The 15,661-nt window shown below is 50.9% G+C and overlaps 1 protein-coding gene across 3 annotated transcripts; it reads left to right on the top strand.

Annotated features, from left to right (window-relative positions):
• Positions 1–157: 157 nt before the first annotated feature.
• Positions 158–10,417, top strand: KRTDAP (keratinocyte differentiation associated protein). Of its 3 annotated transcripts, XM_037518020.2 has the most exons (7): positions 158–288; positions 5,674–5,745; positions 8,536–8,574; positions 8,670–8,711; positions 8,869–8,913; positions 9,995–10,042; positions 10,260–10,417. In XM_037518020.2, exons 1-7 carry the CDS (start codon positions 259–261, stop codon positions 10,293–10,295), a joined length of 312 nt encoding a protein of 103 aa, XP_037373917.1. In that variant the 5' UTR covers positions 158–258; the 3' UTR covers positions 10,296–10,417. The 3 variants fall into 3 exon arrangements, with proteins under 3 accessions (XP_037373917.1, XP_037373919.1, XP_037373918.1); XM_037518022.2 differs by lacking the exon at positions 5,674–5,745; XM_037518021.2 differs by lacking the exons at positions 158–288; positions 5,674–5,745 and adding an exon at positions 7,187–7,275.
• The last annotated feature ends 5,244 nt before the right edge of the window (positions 10,418–15,661 follow it).

The following is a 15,661-nucleotide window of genomic DNA, read 5'->3' as shown; positions in this document are numbered from 1 at the left end:
GCTGAGACTTAACCCCTAGGCTACCAGTGAGGCCCGAATTTTGTCCTTTAACACCACACTGATGGCCTGGATCTGGAGGTGGGGGGGGGTGGTTGAAGGTATATAATAATCTCTTTCCCTCCTGGGAGTGACATAAACAATGGGGGGCTGAGAGGGTAAGACCTGGCTTGTCCTGACATGAAGTAGCTGGCGGATCGTTCTTCGCCTCGTTCTTCTCCATGTGTAAAAAACAATCTTTGCCCAACTGAGATCTATATAATGGACTTGCAGCACTCGAGGTGGTCAGCGGTGAGTGGGTAGATGGTCTGAAAAAGCAACAGGCAGCTATTGAAATCAGGAGGTGGGAAGTCAAGAGGCCTTTCAAAGGAGCAGGCAGGGACTGGGAGGGAGGCACAGGTGGAGAAAGAGCCTTGGCCTGGTAAATGCACCCAATTGTGGATGAAGGTTGGGTTGCGGAGGGTTGGGTGACATGTTTAGGAAGTTGGGGGGTGGGGTAGGTTAGGCTCACACCCAGAATGTCATACATAGGTGCTCTATGACTCCAGGAGAAGGGACTCTCCTGCATAATATGCCAAGGGGCCAGGTTTGTCATTAGCCGGGAGCCCCTGGGACAGGGGAGCAGCGTTGGCAGTTAAGAGTCTCTGCCAGTGGGCCTCCCCTGGTGGCGCAGGTGGTTGAGCACCGCACAGTGAAGCTGTCCACAGTGCCGGTTTGATCCAGGCCGGCCCGCCAGCGAGGGTCCCACATGGCGAGGCAGACCTCTTCTGTCTCGCCCGCTGCTCCTCTCAGCAGTGTATTTCAGATCTGCCTGTTCTGTTCCCCGCTCTGTCTCTGGTGAATCCTCTCACCCTCCCGCACATCTGGCCTGTACCCCGGTTCTTGTATAAATAAATAAATAAATCTTAAAAAAATAAATAAATAAAAGAGTCTGTGCCAGAGTCCCAGCAAGCCCTACAGTTTGCTCAAATTAAGGAACCCCACATCTCCGACATCCCTGTACAGCACCAAGGAAGGAAAAGAGGATGTGAAATGTGCTCCCAGCCCAAGTGACTCGTCTGAGACTGCAGGATCCCCTGGGCAATGACCCCTGTCTGCCAGGGCGATTGTTCCACCCCCAGGCCTAGGCCATTGTTCACTCCCAGGGCCTCTGGGGCACAGGTCTGGCTTGGGCAGGATTCAAACAGTTGATAAAGAAATACAAGAAACCTGGGCCAGCGAGAGAAAGAGGATGACTCCTATGTTCTGCGGCCCCTTCTCCTGGGGAGGCAGCAGAAATAGCTGAAACTCACATCTCCACCAGCCAGCCGATGAGGGATGGAGGGAGAAGCTGAAAGGGGTCGACGTGGTTCTGGATTCCTGGGGCACTCCCGGCCCAAAGGCTGAGCTCCCCCCTTTCAAGTTGGAAGTGCTGTAACAGGGTGGTCCCAGGAAAGGGGGAGGTTCCCTGCCCCACCCAAGTGAGGGTGGAGCTGAGCAGGAAGAGGAGAAGCTGCAGAAGAGACTGAGGAAGGAAGCAGGATGGAGCCAGGAGACCTGGAGGAGGCGCATGGAGCCTAGAGACACGTGAAGAAACTGCGCTTGTCTTTTGGTCGTGGACGGGGTGACACAGATGTGGGTGAGACCCGTGGGGAGGTGACCATGGCAGCTTTTATCTTGATGTTGATTTTGCTCTTTTCCTTCCGGGCTTGTCCGGTTGTTTGTGACCCTTTTCTGTGGGTCCCCACTGGAAGATGCTTTAGACTTGGGCCAGGCTTTGGGGCCTTGCTCTGGGCCAGTCCCATTTGGATGGACCTTTACCCACGAGGAGACGGGTAACTTTGGGTGCTTTATTTAGAAACTAGACTCTTTGCCTTTCCTGTATTGTTTCCTAGTTTTATTAAAGTTCCTTCCTATTAAAGTCTCATGTTTTGTGTTGATGCGGCGGATGGCAGAACCCATTTAGAATAGGCAGGTTTGCGGGGGTTTGGGCTGCCCCTTTCCTTGTCCTATAACAGTGCCACCCCAAGCAGGCCCAGGCCCTCTGTGTAAAGCGCTGGCTGATAAAAGGGCAGGTCAGGCCTTTCTCCACCTGGACTTCCGACACAGCTTCCTGAAAGCGCAACTTTCCTTTTTACCCTAAAATCCATTTTCCCATAACCACCAGGGAGGAGGACCAGCCATGAGATTTTTATCCATTCTAGAATAAAATCGCAGCTCCTGGCCTGCTCAGGGCGACCTGGCTCCCCTCCCCCATGCCCTCCTGGCTCTGCTGAGACAGGCCCCCAGGAACTGAGTTACCTTCTGGGACCCTGGACCTTCAGAAGGTTGGCGTTTGCTGCTTTGGGTTTAAATTCCAATGTCCCTCCCCGAGGCAGCCTAAGCCAGGATACCTGCCCAGTCACTGTTACATCGTCGTCCTGTTTTAATTTCTTTACAGTTTGTCATTCTCTGAAATGGTCTTGGGTCCTCATTTTTGTGAGATTATGCTTTCTCCTCCGCTGGAACATCAGCTCCGTGGGACAGGGAACTCATTCATCTTCCATTCCCACCACCAAGAACCAAAGCAGTTGTTCAATAAATATTTGTGAGGGCCTCCCTTGGTGGTTCAGCGGTTGAGCGCTGGGCTGTGAAGCTGCCCGCAGCCTCTGCAGCGCCGGTTCGATTCCCGGCCGCCGGTGAGGGTCCCACATGGTGCGCAGACCTCTCCTGCCGCCCACTGCTCCCCTCAGCAGTGTGTTTCTTCGTCAGCCTGCCTGTTCTGTTCCCTGCTCTGGCTCTGGTGAATTCTCTCACCCTCCCGCGCTTCTGACTGTACCCAGTGCTTGTATAAATAAATAAATAAATCTTTAAAAATAAATAAATATTTGTGAATGACAGAATGGAAGGAGGGTGTGGAATGGAGTGGATCCAATCCAGGAAGTCTTCCTGGGAGAAGTTTAAGCAAAGGGAACTCAGGGACAGAAGGTGGGTGGCAGAGGAAGGGACCAGACCTGCCAGGCAGCGTGGCTGCTCGCTTGGGTGTGACTGTGACACTGGCAGGGAAGGAAAGGATGCCCTCCGTTCAGCCTCCCAATACCCCGCTTCACCCCCTATCTTGCTAAGATTCTAGGCTTTTCCCCTAGGTGTTCTCCAAGGTCTGGGGGCCCTAGTGTGCATCCTCTGAAATCCTCCATCCTCTCCTGGACCCAGGAGGCTGGCTCCCAGTGCCAAGGTGTGACTGCAATGTAGCAATCAGGGCTGGGTCTTGCCTCCTACCCACACTCAAGTTCTGGCAGATTTGGACTGGGGAGGGGCAGGCCTGTGTGAAAACAGGGGTTTACTGGTATGCTCAGGAAGGAAGCTAGGGACTCTATTAACCTGGAGATGGGGTGATACTGGGTTCTGGGACTCTTGTATTCCAGTCACCCTGATGTGATTCAGCCAAAGTCAAGCTGAGACTGGCACATGCTCCTTCATCCATTACCTGAATTCCTGAGACACTCTTCTGATGAGGATCCCCCCCTCACCTGCCCTACCACTGGACATTGGACCCTCAGGGAACACAAATTCACTGAGTGGGACAGATTGGGGAACAGGAGGGAGCTTGGAGAGGGACATTAGAATCCAAGGTTAGCACTTATCCATCAATGGATAAGTGGATAAAGAAATTGTGGAATATATACTCAACAGAATATTACACAACTGTGAAAAAGAGGAAATAGTGGCATTTGGGACAAAGCGAATGGAGCCCAAGGTGATTATGTTAAGTGAAATAAGTCAAAAAGTGAAAGACAGATATAGGATGGCTTCACTCATCTGTGGAATACAAATAACCAAAAAGCATACACAGGTATGACAGAGTGGGAATAAATCTTGAACTCAGTGAAAGAATATAAAGGTTACCAGAGGGAACGGGGAGAGGGAGGGTGGCATGGGGAAGGGCACCAGAGGGAGTGTTGGCACAGGTACTTTGGCGGAGGGTAAGAGGTAAGTGGAACATGTGTACAGATGGGCAAGCAAAAATGTAAACCCCCACACATGAAAATAAAATTAAAAAAATAAAGTTAAAAAAACAGGCAAAAAAATAACTAAAAAAATAAAACCACAAAACCCAACAACGTTAGCATTTACACTTGGGTCATGGAAAGCCGAAATCACCCTTGAAAGTCCATCAAGAAGGCACCAAATGCCACTATTTGCTCTTTTTCACGGTTGTGTAATATTCTGTTGAGTATATATTCCACAATTTCTTTATCCATTTATCCATTGATGGATAAGTGCTAACCTTGGATTCTAATGTCCCTCTCCAAGTTCCCTCCTGTTCCCCAATCTGTTCCACTCAGACAGATCCCAGTACAGCTGTTCCCCCCCAACCTGCCCCCCACCACAGCATAAGAATGGAACTTCCTTGGTTGTGTGCATGAACTGGTTGGCTTGGGTTGGAGGCTTCATGCAAAAGTGCCTGTCTTTAAACACCAGAACTGGATGATGTAAGCTTATGCTTGGTATGGCAAGATGCTCATTCTATAAGAAGCTTCTGGAGGCAAGCTTGGTTTTGTTCTGGGGCACAGTCTCATTAAGTGCCAGCAATGTCTTGGTTCTCTTTCTGTTTTGCCAGGAGTACACAGATTATTTTATGTTAAAGGTTTATTTATTTATGCACACAAGGGGTGGGGTGTAGGCCAGAGGTGTGAGGTATGGGGGGGAAATTGAGACGATTCACCAGAGACAGAACAGGCAGATCTACTGAAATACACTGCTGAGGGGAGCAGGAGGTGAGTCAGGAGAGGTCTGCTGCACCATGTGGGTAGCTCCCTCACTGGGGATCGAACTCGGGCTGCAGTGGCTGCGGATTGCTTCCTAGGTTGTGTCTTAACCCCTTGTGCCACGAGGGAGGCCCCAGGAGTTCATAGTTTAATTCATTGAAATGAATGCACTTAAACTTGGAGCTACCACCTACGGCTGTGCAGCTTGCCCACCAGGCAGGGGCACCTGGCTAAGGCAGGTGATGGCAGCTACCTGCAGCCTGCCCCAGCCCTCAGAGCCTGGGTCTAGCACCAGGTGCGATGAGGGCAGGCCAAGACCCTTGAACGAACGACACCCCTCCATGAAATGGAGGAGCAATATCGGTGCAGGCTCTGGAAGCCCGCGCTTCAAACGTTGGCCTTGACTGAGTGACCTGGGCCAGTGACCTGACCGCCTATGCCGTTGTCCCCTGCTATAGAATGTGAGTCATTATAGCACCTGCCTCCCAGCATCACTGTGATATGAATGAGATCATGCATTTAGAGCACTTAGCACAATGCCTGCCACATAGCAAGACGTCAATATATTGACTAACGTTATTACCAGCAGCATTAGCTTTAGGTGGAGAGGAAAACATGGACAAGTCAATAGGTAGCGAAAGAACTCTAGAACCTACGCGACGAGGGTGTTTGCATGTGTTGCTTGGGGTCACCCATGCCAACGTGTTCCTCCTTACCATGTGTAATTGGAGTTGATTATCAGTTGAATATCAGTTCTGCTTGTTGATTCTTCATTCCTTCCGCTGCTGGAGTTGACGACAGCTGAGGGAATGGTGGCTAATGAGCTCCTTCAGTCATTGTGAATTAATTAGTAACACTTCATTGTGCCGTAACATAAAGACTTGTGTCCTCCAGAAAAAAACATTTGGGAGGTGCACCAGCCGCCTCATTTTCTCATTTGTCTCCTCAGGTAGCACCGACTGCACAGGCCACTGGCCAAGGGTCATCTGTGCTCAGTGGCTGTCCTCAGCACTCTCCTCAGGTAGCTTTGCAAAGGGCGAGATGCCATTACAGAGACAAGGGGGGTTTCGTGGGGCTGAAGAGGGACAGAAGTTGGAGACTGAGGTGCAGATGTAGCAAGGGGAATGGACCAAAGTGCCAGCTTCTTGGGTTCATAAAGATGGTTCGGCTGGCCCCAGCCTGTGCCCTGTGCCTGTGTGAGGTTGGGCTACAGAGGCCCACTCTGAATCTCCTGGCCTCACCAGGCCATGTCCCAGCCCATCCCTGTTCCACCAAGAACCGGTCGGGCCACCTGAACCTCATTGTGGAGAGGGTTGCTTGATTAGGATGTTTTGTCACTTTGGGGCGATACATCTCCCAAGCTGAGGGGGTGGGATGAGCACAATGACATGGAATAGCACCCAAAGTTCAGGACCCAGAGCTCGTTTCCAGTTGACCATCTCGAAGATCTGTTTTTGCCCTTTTTGTGTGTGTGTGTTTTCCTGTTCCTTGTCTTCTTGGATTCTTAAGACCCAAGAGTAAAGTTCTGAAGACCCAAGAGTAAAAGATGGGCAGAAGGATAATGAGGGGTCCAGCTCCAAGGGAATAAGGGGTACACCTTGGCGGAAGGATGCTTGAATTCTAAGATAGCCAATTAAAGAAACATTGATTCCACCCGCATCTGGTGTGAGGCACGGTCCCAGGGGGTGTGCCGGAGCTTAAGGTATCTTTCCTGACCTCAGGGAACTTACTCTTCTGAGAGGGAAATGAGCGACTCTAAACACAATGCCAGAGAGATCCTAATGAATTGACAGGCCAAATCTGCGATGGGAAAGATAGGGGTGTGTTGGGGGGAGGTGATGGGAGAAATCAGGGTACTCCATCTAAGACGGATATTGGCTTCTGAGAAGGAGCGAGAAGAGTGTTTTAGGGATAAAGCGGGAGAAGCACAGGCAGATGCTTGGAGGAGGAAAAGAGGGGGTACTGGGTGAAGAGTCCAGCTGGGGCAGCGTGTGAGGTGAGGGCAAAGGGAATGAGAGCAGAGAGGCTGGTGGAGCCGGAGCGTGGCGGTCTCCATCCAGGCTCAGGAGTCCAGGCAGCACAGAGCAGGGAAGAAAAGAGCTTGACTGTAGGGAAGCAAAGAAGAATGGAAGGGAGAGATGCAGAGACAAAAGGAGAGGTTACTCGGGTGCCATTGCCCATCCCTTGGAGGGACAGGTCCAACCTGTCCCCATCCCAGCTCCATTTGCATGTGGGGCCCATTGCCGGCTCAGCTCCTGAGCGCCCCGGGCAGAATGTGAATTGAGAAATCAGAGGTAAGTGGGGAACAGTCCACACCTCCCCCTCCCAGAGCCCCGGGGGTGGGTGACAGGATCTGAGGTTGAGTCAGTGGGGTGGGAACCCCATTTCTGCTCACATCCACCTCCCTGGGAATATAAAGGGCCAGCAGGGAGGCCCCGCCTCAGAGCACCCCATACTTGACACCATGAAGATCCCAGTTCTTCCTGCTGTGGTTCTTCTCTCTCTCCTGGCGCTCCACTCTGCCCAGGGGGCTGCCCTGGGGAGCTCTGAGGTGAGCGAGTCACCTGGGCCTCCTCTCAGACCCATCCCTCCCTAACTCAATTTCCTCACCTTCTGTCATGCTAAGTGGCTGTTCTTAGCTTTGGCTGTTATCTGGGACTGAACGGGCACCTGGGCTCTGAGGACTGGCAGAAAAGAGGCAAGGAAGCAAAGGGTTTCTGGGAAGGCCGGTGGGGGTGGAGATGCTTGTATTTCTGCAGCGGGTGATGTGGGTGAGGCTGGGGGACTGAATCCTGGGGGGCTGGGGCCTGAGGTTGGTCGTCTGTGGTCAGCATCAACTTTGCTGTCCTGGAGCTTCCCTGGTGCCCAGGCTCCCCCTCAGGAGGAATCCCGAGGCTCTTTACCCCCATCATCTCCCCAGGTGGGGGGGAGAATGTCTATGCTGGATTTAAAGGCCTACAATAGGGGGTGACAGATGCAGCTGCTTAGATGGAGGCCAGTGGTGCCAGTAGCAAGAGGGCACTGGTGCCTGGGGAGGAGAAGTCCAGCCCTGGAGGGGCTATTCTCGCTCCATCTGGTGGCTGCTAGGGGTGGTGGTGGTGGTGGTGATGGTGGGGTGGTAAGAAGGGGACGTTCCCAGCCTGGCATGGGGTTTCAACTTTTAGGAGAAACTGGAAATCTGGATTTCCTTATGAATTCTTACTAATTAAAAATGTTTGATTCAAATGAAAAAACAAGCCAAATTACTACGAAAGATGCAACTATTTGGGCAGCTGCTGCTCATGACAGCTGATGCAGGAAGGGAGGAACAGGGACTAGGAAGGGGGGGCTGCAGTTGGGAGCCTCCAGATGAGATGCCCTGAGGTCATGCGTCAACACTCGGGTCACCAGATGGAGGGATGATAAACTCACAGCCCAGTTAGAGGCAGCGGGGCGCCTCACAGCTTAGCTGCCACCTGCATGCTGCTCTCCCCACTCAGTTCTGTGGGTGAGGTGTGGGTGCCTTGGGGACACCCCAAGTCCACTGTGGGCCAGTTCCTGGTCCTGGGAGGATGTCTGGATGCTTCTGTGGCCGCCGACCTGGGGTGTGACTTCTCTGTGCTCTACGTGCCCCCTCCATCCCTCCCTTCCCCTGCCCTTCCACCTCCCATCACTGGAACAGACTGGGGTAACCCAGGCCATGGGCAGAGCGCAGGCTGTGGTCTTGGGGACCGGCCTGTGGAGGGGGGGCAGAGCTGGCTGACAGGGCTTGAGGACAGAGGTACTTGCTATCATGTCATCATTTGGCTCCTTTCTCTGCTTCACTTTCCAGGAAGCAACCACGCTCAGTAATTATGCCTCGGGACCTGAGGTAAGCAACCTCTTCCCCACAATCCAGCTGTGAGTCTGTGCCCCGCATTTCCATGTTCCTCAGAGACTTTGATAACACTTGCTTTCTTTGCCCAGGCCTTTAACTCTCAGTTCGTGAACCTGGACAAATTGAGATCTGTAAGTACAATTCTTTAGGATACGCCCATAAAGACCCACATTACGGTGGGGGTGGGGGTGGGGTTGGGAGGGGAAATGAACGCTTTGTGGAGTGCTCCCAAAGCCGCCACAGTCCCTTCACCTTTTCCTGACCCTCCTCTGCTCTCTCTCCCCACAGGCTTTCAAGACTGAAGAATTCCTGAACTGGCATGCCCTCTTTGAGGTAAGCGCTTGGGCACCCCTCACTCTCCTTGACCCATTGGGGTTCTAGCCCATCGGGGTCTTTCCCAAGTTCTGGGAGGGAGTAATTTCCTTGCTGTGATGCTGCCCAGTGTGTTGTCAGCTGAAGAAAGTCCCCCCGGGAGGCTGCTGTGGCCTAGAGGGTGAAATCAGTGACAGAGTGGGGGTGGGAACTTGCACCTCACGCCTCTGTGTACTTTCTGTGCAAATGTGCAAGTGTCTTCAGTTCTCGGAGACTTGGTTTTGTCACGTGTGATGGGGGGATGAGGCTTGTTCATACTGTTATAGGACAGGGAGAGGGGTAGCCCAAACCCCGCAAACCTGCCTATTCTAAATGGGTTCTGCCATCCGCCGCATCAACACAAAACATATGACACTTTAATGGGAAGGATCTTTAATAAAAACTAGGAAACAATACAGGTGAGGCAAAGAGTCTAGTTTCTAAATGAAGCACCCAAAGTTACCCATCCCCTCGTGGGTAAAACTCCATCCATATGGGGTCGGCCCAGAGCAAGGCCCCAAAGCCTGCCACAAGTCTAAAACATCTTCCAGTGGGGACCCACAGAAAAGGGTCACAAACAACCGGACAAGCCCGGAAGGAAAAGAGCAAAATCAACATCAAGATAAAAGCTGCCATTGTCACCTCCCCACGGGTCTCACCCACATCTGTGTCACCCAGTCCACGACCAAAAGACAAGCGCAGTTTCTTCACGTGTCTCTAGGCTCCATGTGCCTCCTCCAGGTCTCCTTGCTCCATCCTGCTTCCTTCCTTAGTCTCTTCTGCAGCTTCTCCTCTTCCTGCTCAGCTCCACCCTTCCTTGGGTGGGGCAGGGAACCTGGAACCTCCCCCTTTCCTGGGGACCACCCTGTTACAATACCTCAAGAGGTGGCCGTGAAGACCAGATAGAACCACGGCTGTAAAATAGTCCAGGGCCCACGCAGCATAAGGGCTCAGGAGCTCTCAGGGATCGTGAAACAGTAAACATCACTAGTCTGCAGGTCTGTGCAGGGATGGGCTCATCTGTCTTGTAATGCCTCTCTCCTGCTCTCCCTTTCTGTTTCAGTCAATCAAAAGGAAGCTTCCTTTCCTCAACTGGGATGTCATTCCTAAGGTGAGAGGGGATGGGCATTAGACGGGTAAGGAGGTTGGGGGCACATGGGGCCACTGAAAGGAGGAAAAACCTCACCAAAGCTAAGGGGACCCCACCCACTCCTCTTAGCAGGAATGGGGAGCACTTTCCAAGAGCACCCGTTCTGTCTTGGGCATCCTGGTGGAGCACTGCAGCTCCCCTAGGGCCCCAAATCTGACCCTCTTTTCTCTCCCTCCAGCCAAAAGGATGGAGGAGTGCAGCTCCTGATGCCTAGTGACGTGACCTTCAGCTCCCAGCGCTGCTGACACCCACTGGAGGAGCAGGCGAGCGTGGGACCTGACCACCAGCCCACACTCCTGCTTTCCGGGATCGTAACTCCAATAAAATGGTTTCCATTCAAACACCTCCTGCATCTGCATCTCTGTCCTTACCCTGCTGGGCTCTAGAAAGAAGTTAAGATGGCATGGGCTCTGAGGCTGGGAGGCAGAAATCTTGAATTCTGAGAAAGGAATAAGAATGGAGGGAGGAAGACAAGATGGAAATGGCAAAAGAGTCCTTGTATCTTAGCTCCTCAGCACCGGCTGCCGTCCCCGAGGAGCACAAAGCTAGGAGTTGCTGGGTAAGATGCCCAAGGGATCAAAGCTGCTCTGGACCCTCTGGCCACTCCTGCACCTGCCTTCTGGGGGAAGCTACATCCTTCTGTGGTGGCAAATTGGTGCCAAAGAGCTATCTGGGCTCAGGACCCAGCTTACCAGTCCATCTAAAATCCTGTGTTTGGAATTAGGTAGGTTATAAATCAAGAAAATCAGGGCGAGGGGGCCTCCCTGATGGTGCAGGGGTTAAGTTTCAGCACTGTGAAGCTGTCCGCAACTACTGCAGCATGAGTTCGATCCCCAGCCAGGGAGCTATCCACATGGCACAGCAGACCTCTCCTGTCTTGCTGGCTGCTCCCCTCAACAGTGTATTTCAGTCAGTCTGCCTGTTCTGCTCCCCGCTCTGTCTCTAGTGAATCCTCTCACCCCCCAAACCTCTGACAAACACCCCTGTCTTGTATGCATAAATAAATAAATAAATCTTTTTTTTTTTTTTTTTTTTTTTTTAAATGAAAACCAGGGTGTGACCTTGGGCCTTTCTAAACCTCCATTTCTTTATCTGTGAAATGAGTGTGGACAGAAAAGAGAATGATAATGATTACCTGGCAGTGTTGCGACAAAGGTCAAATGAGATGAGATCCATAGGCCTGTGCAGGGCTGGGCTGGCCGCAGGCTCTCAACAACCATGTGTTCCCTCCACCCCAGATAGCTGCAACGGTAACCCACACACTCCCCAGCCCACCCATCCAGCTACTGGTAAAGGTCTTGGAACACAGAATGAATTTGTTTTGGTTCTAGCAAACAGATGGAATCCCATGGGCTCTTGGTGTCTATCTGTGTACCGTAAGTACAGAATTAGTTGGAATTATGTCTTGTTTTTCTCTCTCTCTCTTTTTTAAATAATGATTTATTTATTTATACAAGAACTGGGGTACAGGCCAGAGGTGCATGGGGGTGAGAGGATTCACCAGAGACAGAGTGGGGAGCAGAACAGGCAGACTGATTGAACATACTGCTGAGGGTAGCAGCGGGTGAGACAGGAGAGGTCTGCTGTGTCATGTGGGTAAGTCCCTGGCCTGCCGGGGATAGAACCCGAGCTGCAGAGGCTGCCGACAGCTTCACAGCGCTGTGCTCAACCCACTGCGCCGCTCAACCCACTGCGCCACCAAGGAGACCCTGGTTTTGCTTGAAAAATAGAGAAGTCAGAAAACAGTGTGTGCATGAGTGGTAGCTACCCTTTTGACTCCACCTGGCCTCGAGGTTGGTAAGTTCTGCTTACATTGCCTTTGGCCTTTGCAAACAATTGAGTTTGCAATCATGTGGCCAGTGGCTTACTTGAGGACTATCAAGGAAATATACACTTGTGCAGGGGAAGGAAAGCCTTCCTGCTACCCTCCCCAGCTCTGTGACTGGCCTGAATTTAGTTAGATTGATAGGAGAAAAGCATACCAATTTATTTAATTTTTTAAAAACATCTTCACGGGAGTCTTCTGTAGGAAAATGAAGACTCTAGGGGCCATTGGGGCCCAAAGCTTCTATATCTTTCTACACAAAGCGTGATGAATTGTGGGGATGTGACAAGACAAAGTGGCTTGGGGCAGATGCAATAAACTGTGGGACAGGGAGGAGGAAATACGTGGGGGATGCAATGGAAGATAAGGGTTGTTTTAGGAGGTTTGTTTGTCTAGGCTGGAGTCGACTCCTGGTCTCCGGTGATAAGAGTGATCGTCTCTTCCTGGTACAGGGAGGGCACCTTGCACCAGGGAAGTTTTATGGCCTGCTTTTAGGTCGCGAGGAGGAGGTCAGTTGGCTTTTTCTGCATCTGCTGTGTCTCAAGAGCTTTCATCTCAAAATAGTCTATTTCCTACAGCAACCTATTTTGGGGTGGCACTTATGACCCTCTTCATTTGATTCCTGCCTTCAGAGAGCAAAGTCTAGATGAGGGGGGCTTATTCGTGCTGTGTGTCACCATGATGGACACACACAGAGGAGGGGCACAAACAAAGGAAGCATTTTGCAAAGACTGCGGCTCATTTATTGGGTGATAGAAAATGCAGTAGAGGAAGAAGGAGAGGAGGTGCTTAAGATGCATTTGTAGAGCAGTTAGGTTTCAGGGGAGTACCAGCTTATCACCTAGAAGTCGACAGGGTCTCTGGGATGAAGCAATGACTCCCCAAGTGTGGTTCTGGGGTCAGCAGTGTCATGTGGGAACTTGTAAGAAGCACAAATTATTGGGTCCTGCCCCCCGAGTTATGAAACAAGAGGTTGGGCATGGGGCCCAGCAATCTGTGTTCTAACAGACCCTCTGAAGCTTGAGGACCACTGAGAAAAAAGAAACTCAGACATGATGAAGGTACAGTTAAAGCTAGTAGTTATCTCTTGGGGGACAGCTGTCGTGCGGTGGGGGAGCCCACCAGGTTGGGGGGCAGAAGACTTCTTTATGTGTACCTTAAATACAGGAGAGGAAAGAAATATCTTCTAGTTGTTGGCTAGGCTTCTGCAACAAAATACAGGTTAACAAGAGAAAAGCATATAAATTTATTCCACCTAAGTTATATCGTATGAGAATCTTTATAAGGAAGGGAAGACTCGACGAGGTTATTAAGCCTATGTGTTTCTGTGCCAGGGCTGGAGAAAAGTGGAAAGTCGTGGGAAAATGGATCAGACAAAAGAGGGATGAGCTTAGAGTAGGAAACTGGTTATTCAGGTTGGGGGTGGGGGCAGGAGTGTCCCTTTGTCTTAGAGATAAGGAAGAGTCTTTCCTCCCGTCTGGAAGGGCATGTCTCACCCCGAGGGCTTATGACCTGCTTCAGGAGAAGGTCAGACAGTCCTCCCTGCACTGTCTTAGATTCCATCAGCCTGAGATAGCCAATAAGCCAAGACACCATATTTTGGGGGAGTGTGTCCTGAACCCTGTCAATATACCCAGGCATGTGGTGTTTCATAACAGCGCATTACTAAATCAGAGATTGTCTGAGTAATTTGAGTGCTGAGGGAAGACAGCGTAAGGAAGTCATTTGACTCTCTTGAGATTGGAATCGGAAGAACAAAAGTGGCTACTTGGGAGTCCTCCCTGGTGACCCAAGGGGTTAAGCACTGCACTATGAAGCAATCCTCAGCCTCTGGAGCACGAGTTCAATCCCCCGCTGGCCAGGGAGCAACCCACATGGCGAGGCAGACCTCTCCTATCTCACCCACTGCTTCCCTTAGCAGTGTGTTTCAGCCAGTCTGCCTGTTCTGTTCCCTGATCTATCTCTGGTGAATTCTCTCACCCCCTGCATCTCTGTCCTGTACCCCAGCTCTTGCATGCATGCATAAATAAATCTTTTTTAAAAAAAGTGGCTACTTGCTCTGTCAAATGAACGCCAAACATGCCCTGTGGGTCAGGTAATTTAGAGGATTCAAAGAAAGGAAACGAGGGAGTGTGGCCCAGGGGTTAAGTCTCAGCACTCTGACCACTACGGCTTGAATTTGATCTCCGGCCAGGAAGCTAACCCACATGGCGCAGCTCACCCGCTGCTCCCCTCAGCAGTGTATTTTAGTAGATCCACCTGTTCTGTTCCCCACTCTGTCTCTGGTGAATTCTCTCACATACTCCCTCCTTCACCTGTGGCCTACACCCCAGTTCTTCTATGCATAAATAAATAAATCTTAAAAAAAAAGCAAAGAATGGAATACTAGACAACTATTCTCTCTGGAAACTGACCTGTGCAGGCCGAGGAAGCAGGCAAGTAGTCACAGGTTCTGTGTGCTCCATAAAACATAGAAGCATCTCGAATGGACATGATTTCACCCAGTGAATGGGACGGAGAGCTTTCCACTTAGCTATGGAATGACCTCTAAGATACAATAAAATGGAAAAAGAAAGTGGCACAGCAACATCAGCGAATATTGTGCTGACATCTTAAAAAAAGAGAAATGGGACAAATATATGCAGGAAATATCTCTAGAAAAAAACCCCAAGAAGTCATAGTGAGCCTCTCTGCAGAACTATGTGCTTTTTTTTTTTATATTTTATTCAAGCACTGGGTACAGTCAGAAGCGCAGGAGGGTGAGAGAATTCACTAGCGCCAGAGCAGGGAGCAGAGCAGGCAGACTGACAAAATACACTGCTGAGGGGAGCAGCGGGCGGCAGGAGAGGTCTGCGCGCCATGTGGGGCCCTTGCCCGGAGGCCGGGGATCGAACCAGAGCTGCAGAGGCTGCAGGCACCTTGGCAGCCCAGCGCTCAAGCGCTGCGCCACCAGGGGAGGCCCAGAACTATGTGCTTTGACTTTACACCCTTTTGGATTTCGTGGGAAAAAAAATTTTTTTTTTACCATGTACACTATTATATATTCAAAAGAATCATTAAAAAAAAAAAACACTAAAACTCTAACAAGACAAACACACACAAAAAAATTCTTTGCATTTTAAGGCAGCAGGCCTTAACTAATGAATACTTTGCATTTTAAGGTAGGAGGGTCAGCCCATGAATTGTGTCTACTCTGGGTCTGTTCATTTTTACTGAGTGACATAGAGTTCCCATACATTTACTACACCATTTAGCTACTCATTTACAACCCTTTTGCTGTTGGTCTTGGGACCAACAGCATCAGTATCACCCAAGTGTGTGAGAAAAACAGAATCTCAGCCTCTACCCCAGAGCCAAGGAATCAGCATATGCATTTTTAAAAAAGATTTTATTTTTATTTATATAAGAACTAGGGTACAGGCCAGAGGTGTAGGAGGGTGAGTGGATACACCAGAGACAGAGTGGGGAGCAGAACAGGCAGACAGACCAAAGACACTGCTGAGGGGGGCAGTGGGCGAGGCAGGAGAGGTCTACTGTGCCATGTGGGTATCTTCGTGGCCGGCCGGGAATCAAACCCATGCTGCAGAAGCTGCGGACAGCTTCACAGAGCTGCGCTTAACCAGCTGCGCCACCAGGGAGGCCTAGCATATGCATTTTTAACAAGACTCCACACCCCTAACCCAGAACTTTGAGAAACACTGCTGGTGGCATTATGTTCGATGCTGCGTAGAAGGCCTTCAGGTAGCTTATGATCC

Source organism: Talpa occidentalis, unplaced genomic scaffold, assembly GCF_014898055.3.
Source record: "Talpa occidentalis isolate TD23 unplaced genomic scaffold, MPIMG_talOcc4v2.1 talOcc4.17, whole genome shotgun sequence".
In the NCBI taxonomy this organism is placed as follows: Eukaryota; Metazoa; Chordata; class Mammalia; order Eulipotyphla; family Talpidae; genus Talpa; species Talpa occidentalis.
This window is presented reverse-complemented; position numbering and strand designations above follow the sequence as displayed.

What these genes read in the sequence shown, in the direction of transcription:
- KRTDAP (XM_037518020.2), top strand. Translation starts at nt 259, where the DNA reads ATGGACTTGCAGCACTCGAGGTGGTCAGCG. An exon ending in AGCACTCGAGGTGGTCAGCG is followed by an intron (nt 289 to 5,673) that starts GTGAGTGGGTAG and finishes TTGTCTCCTCAG; the next exon opens with GTAGCACCGACTGCACAGGC. An exon ending in ACCTGGACAAATTGAGATCT is followed by an intron (nt 8,712 to 8,868) that starts GTAAGTACAATT and finishes CTCTCCCCACAG; the next exon opens with GCTTTCAAGACTGAAGAATT.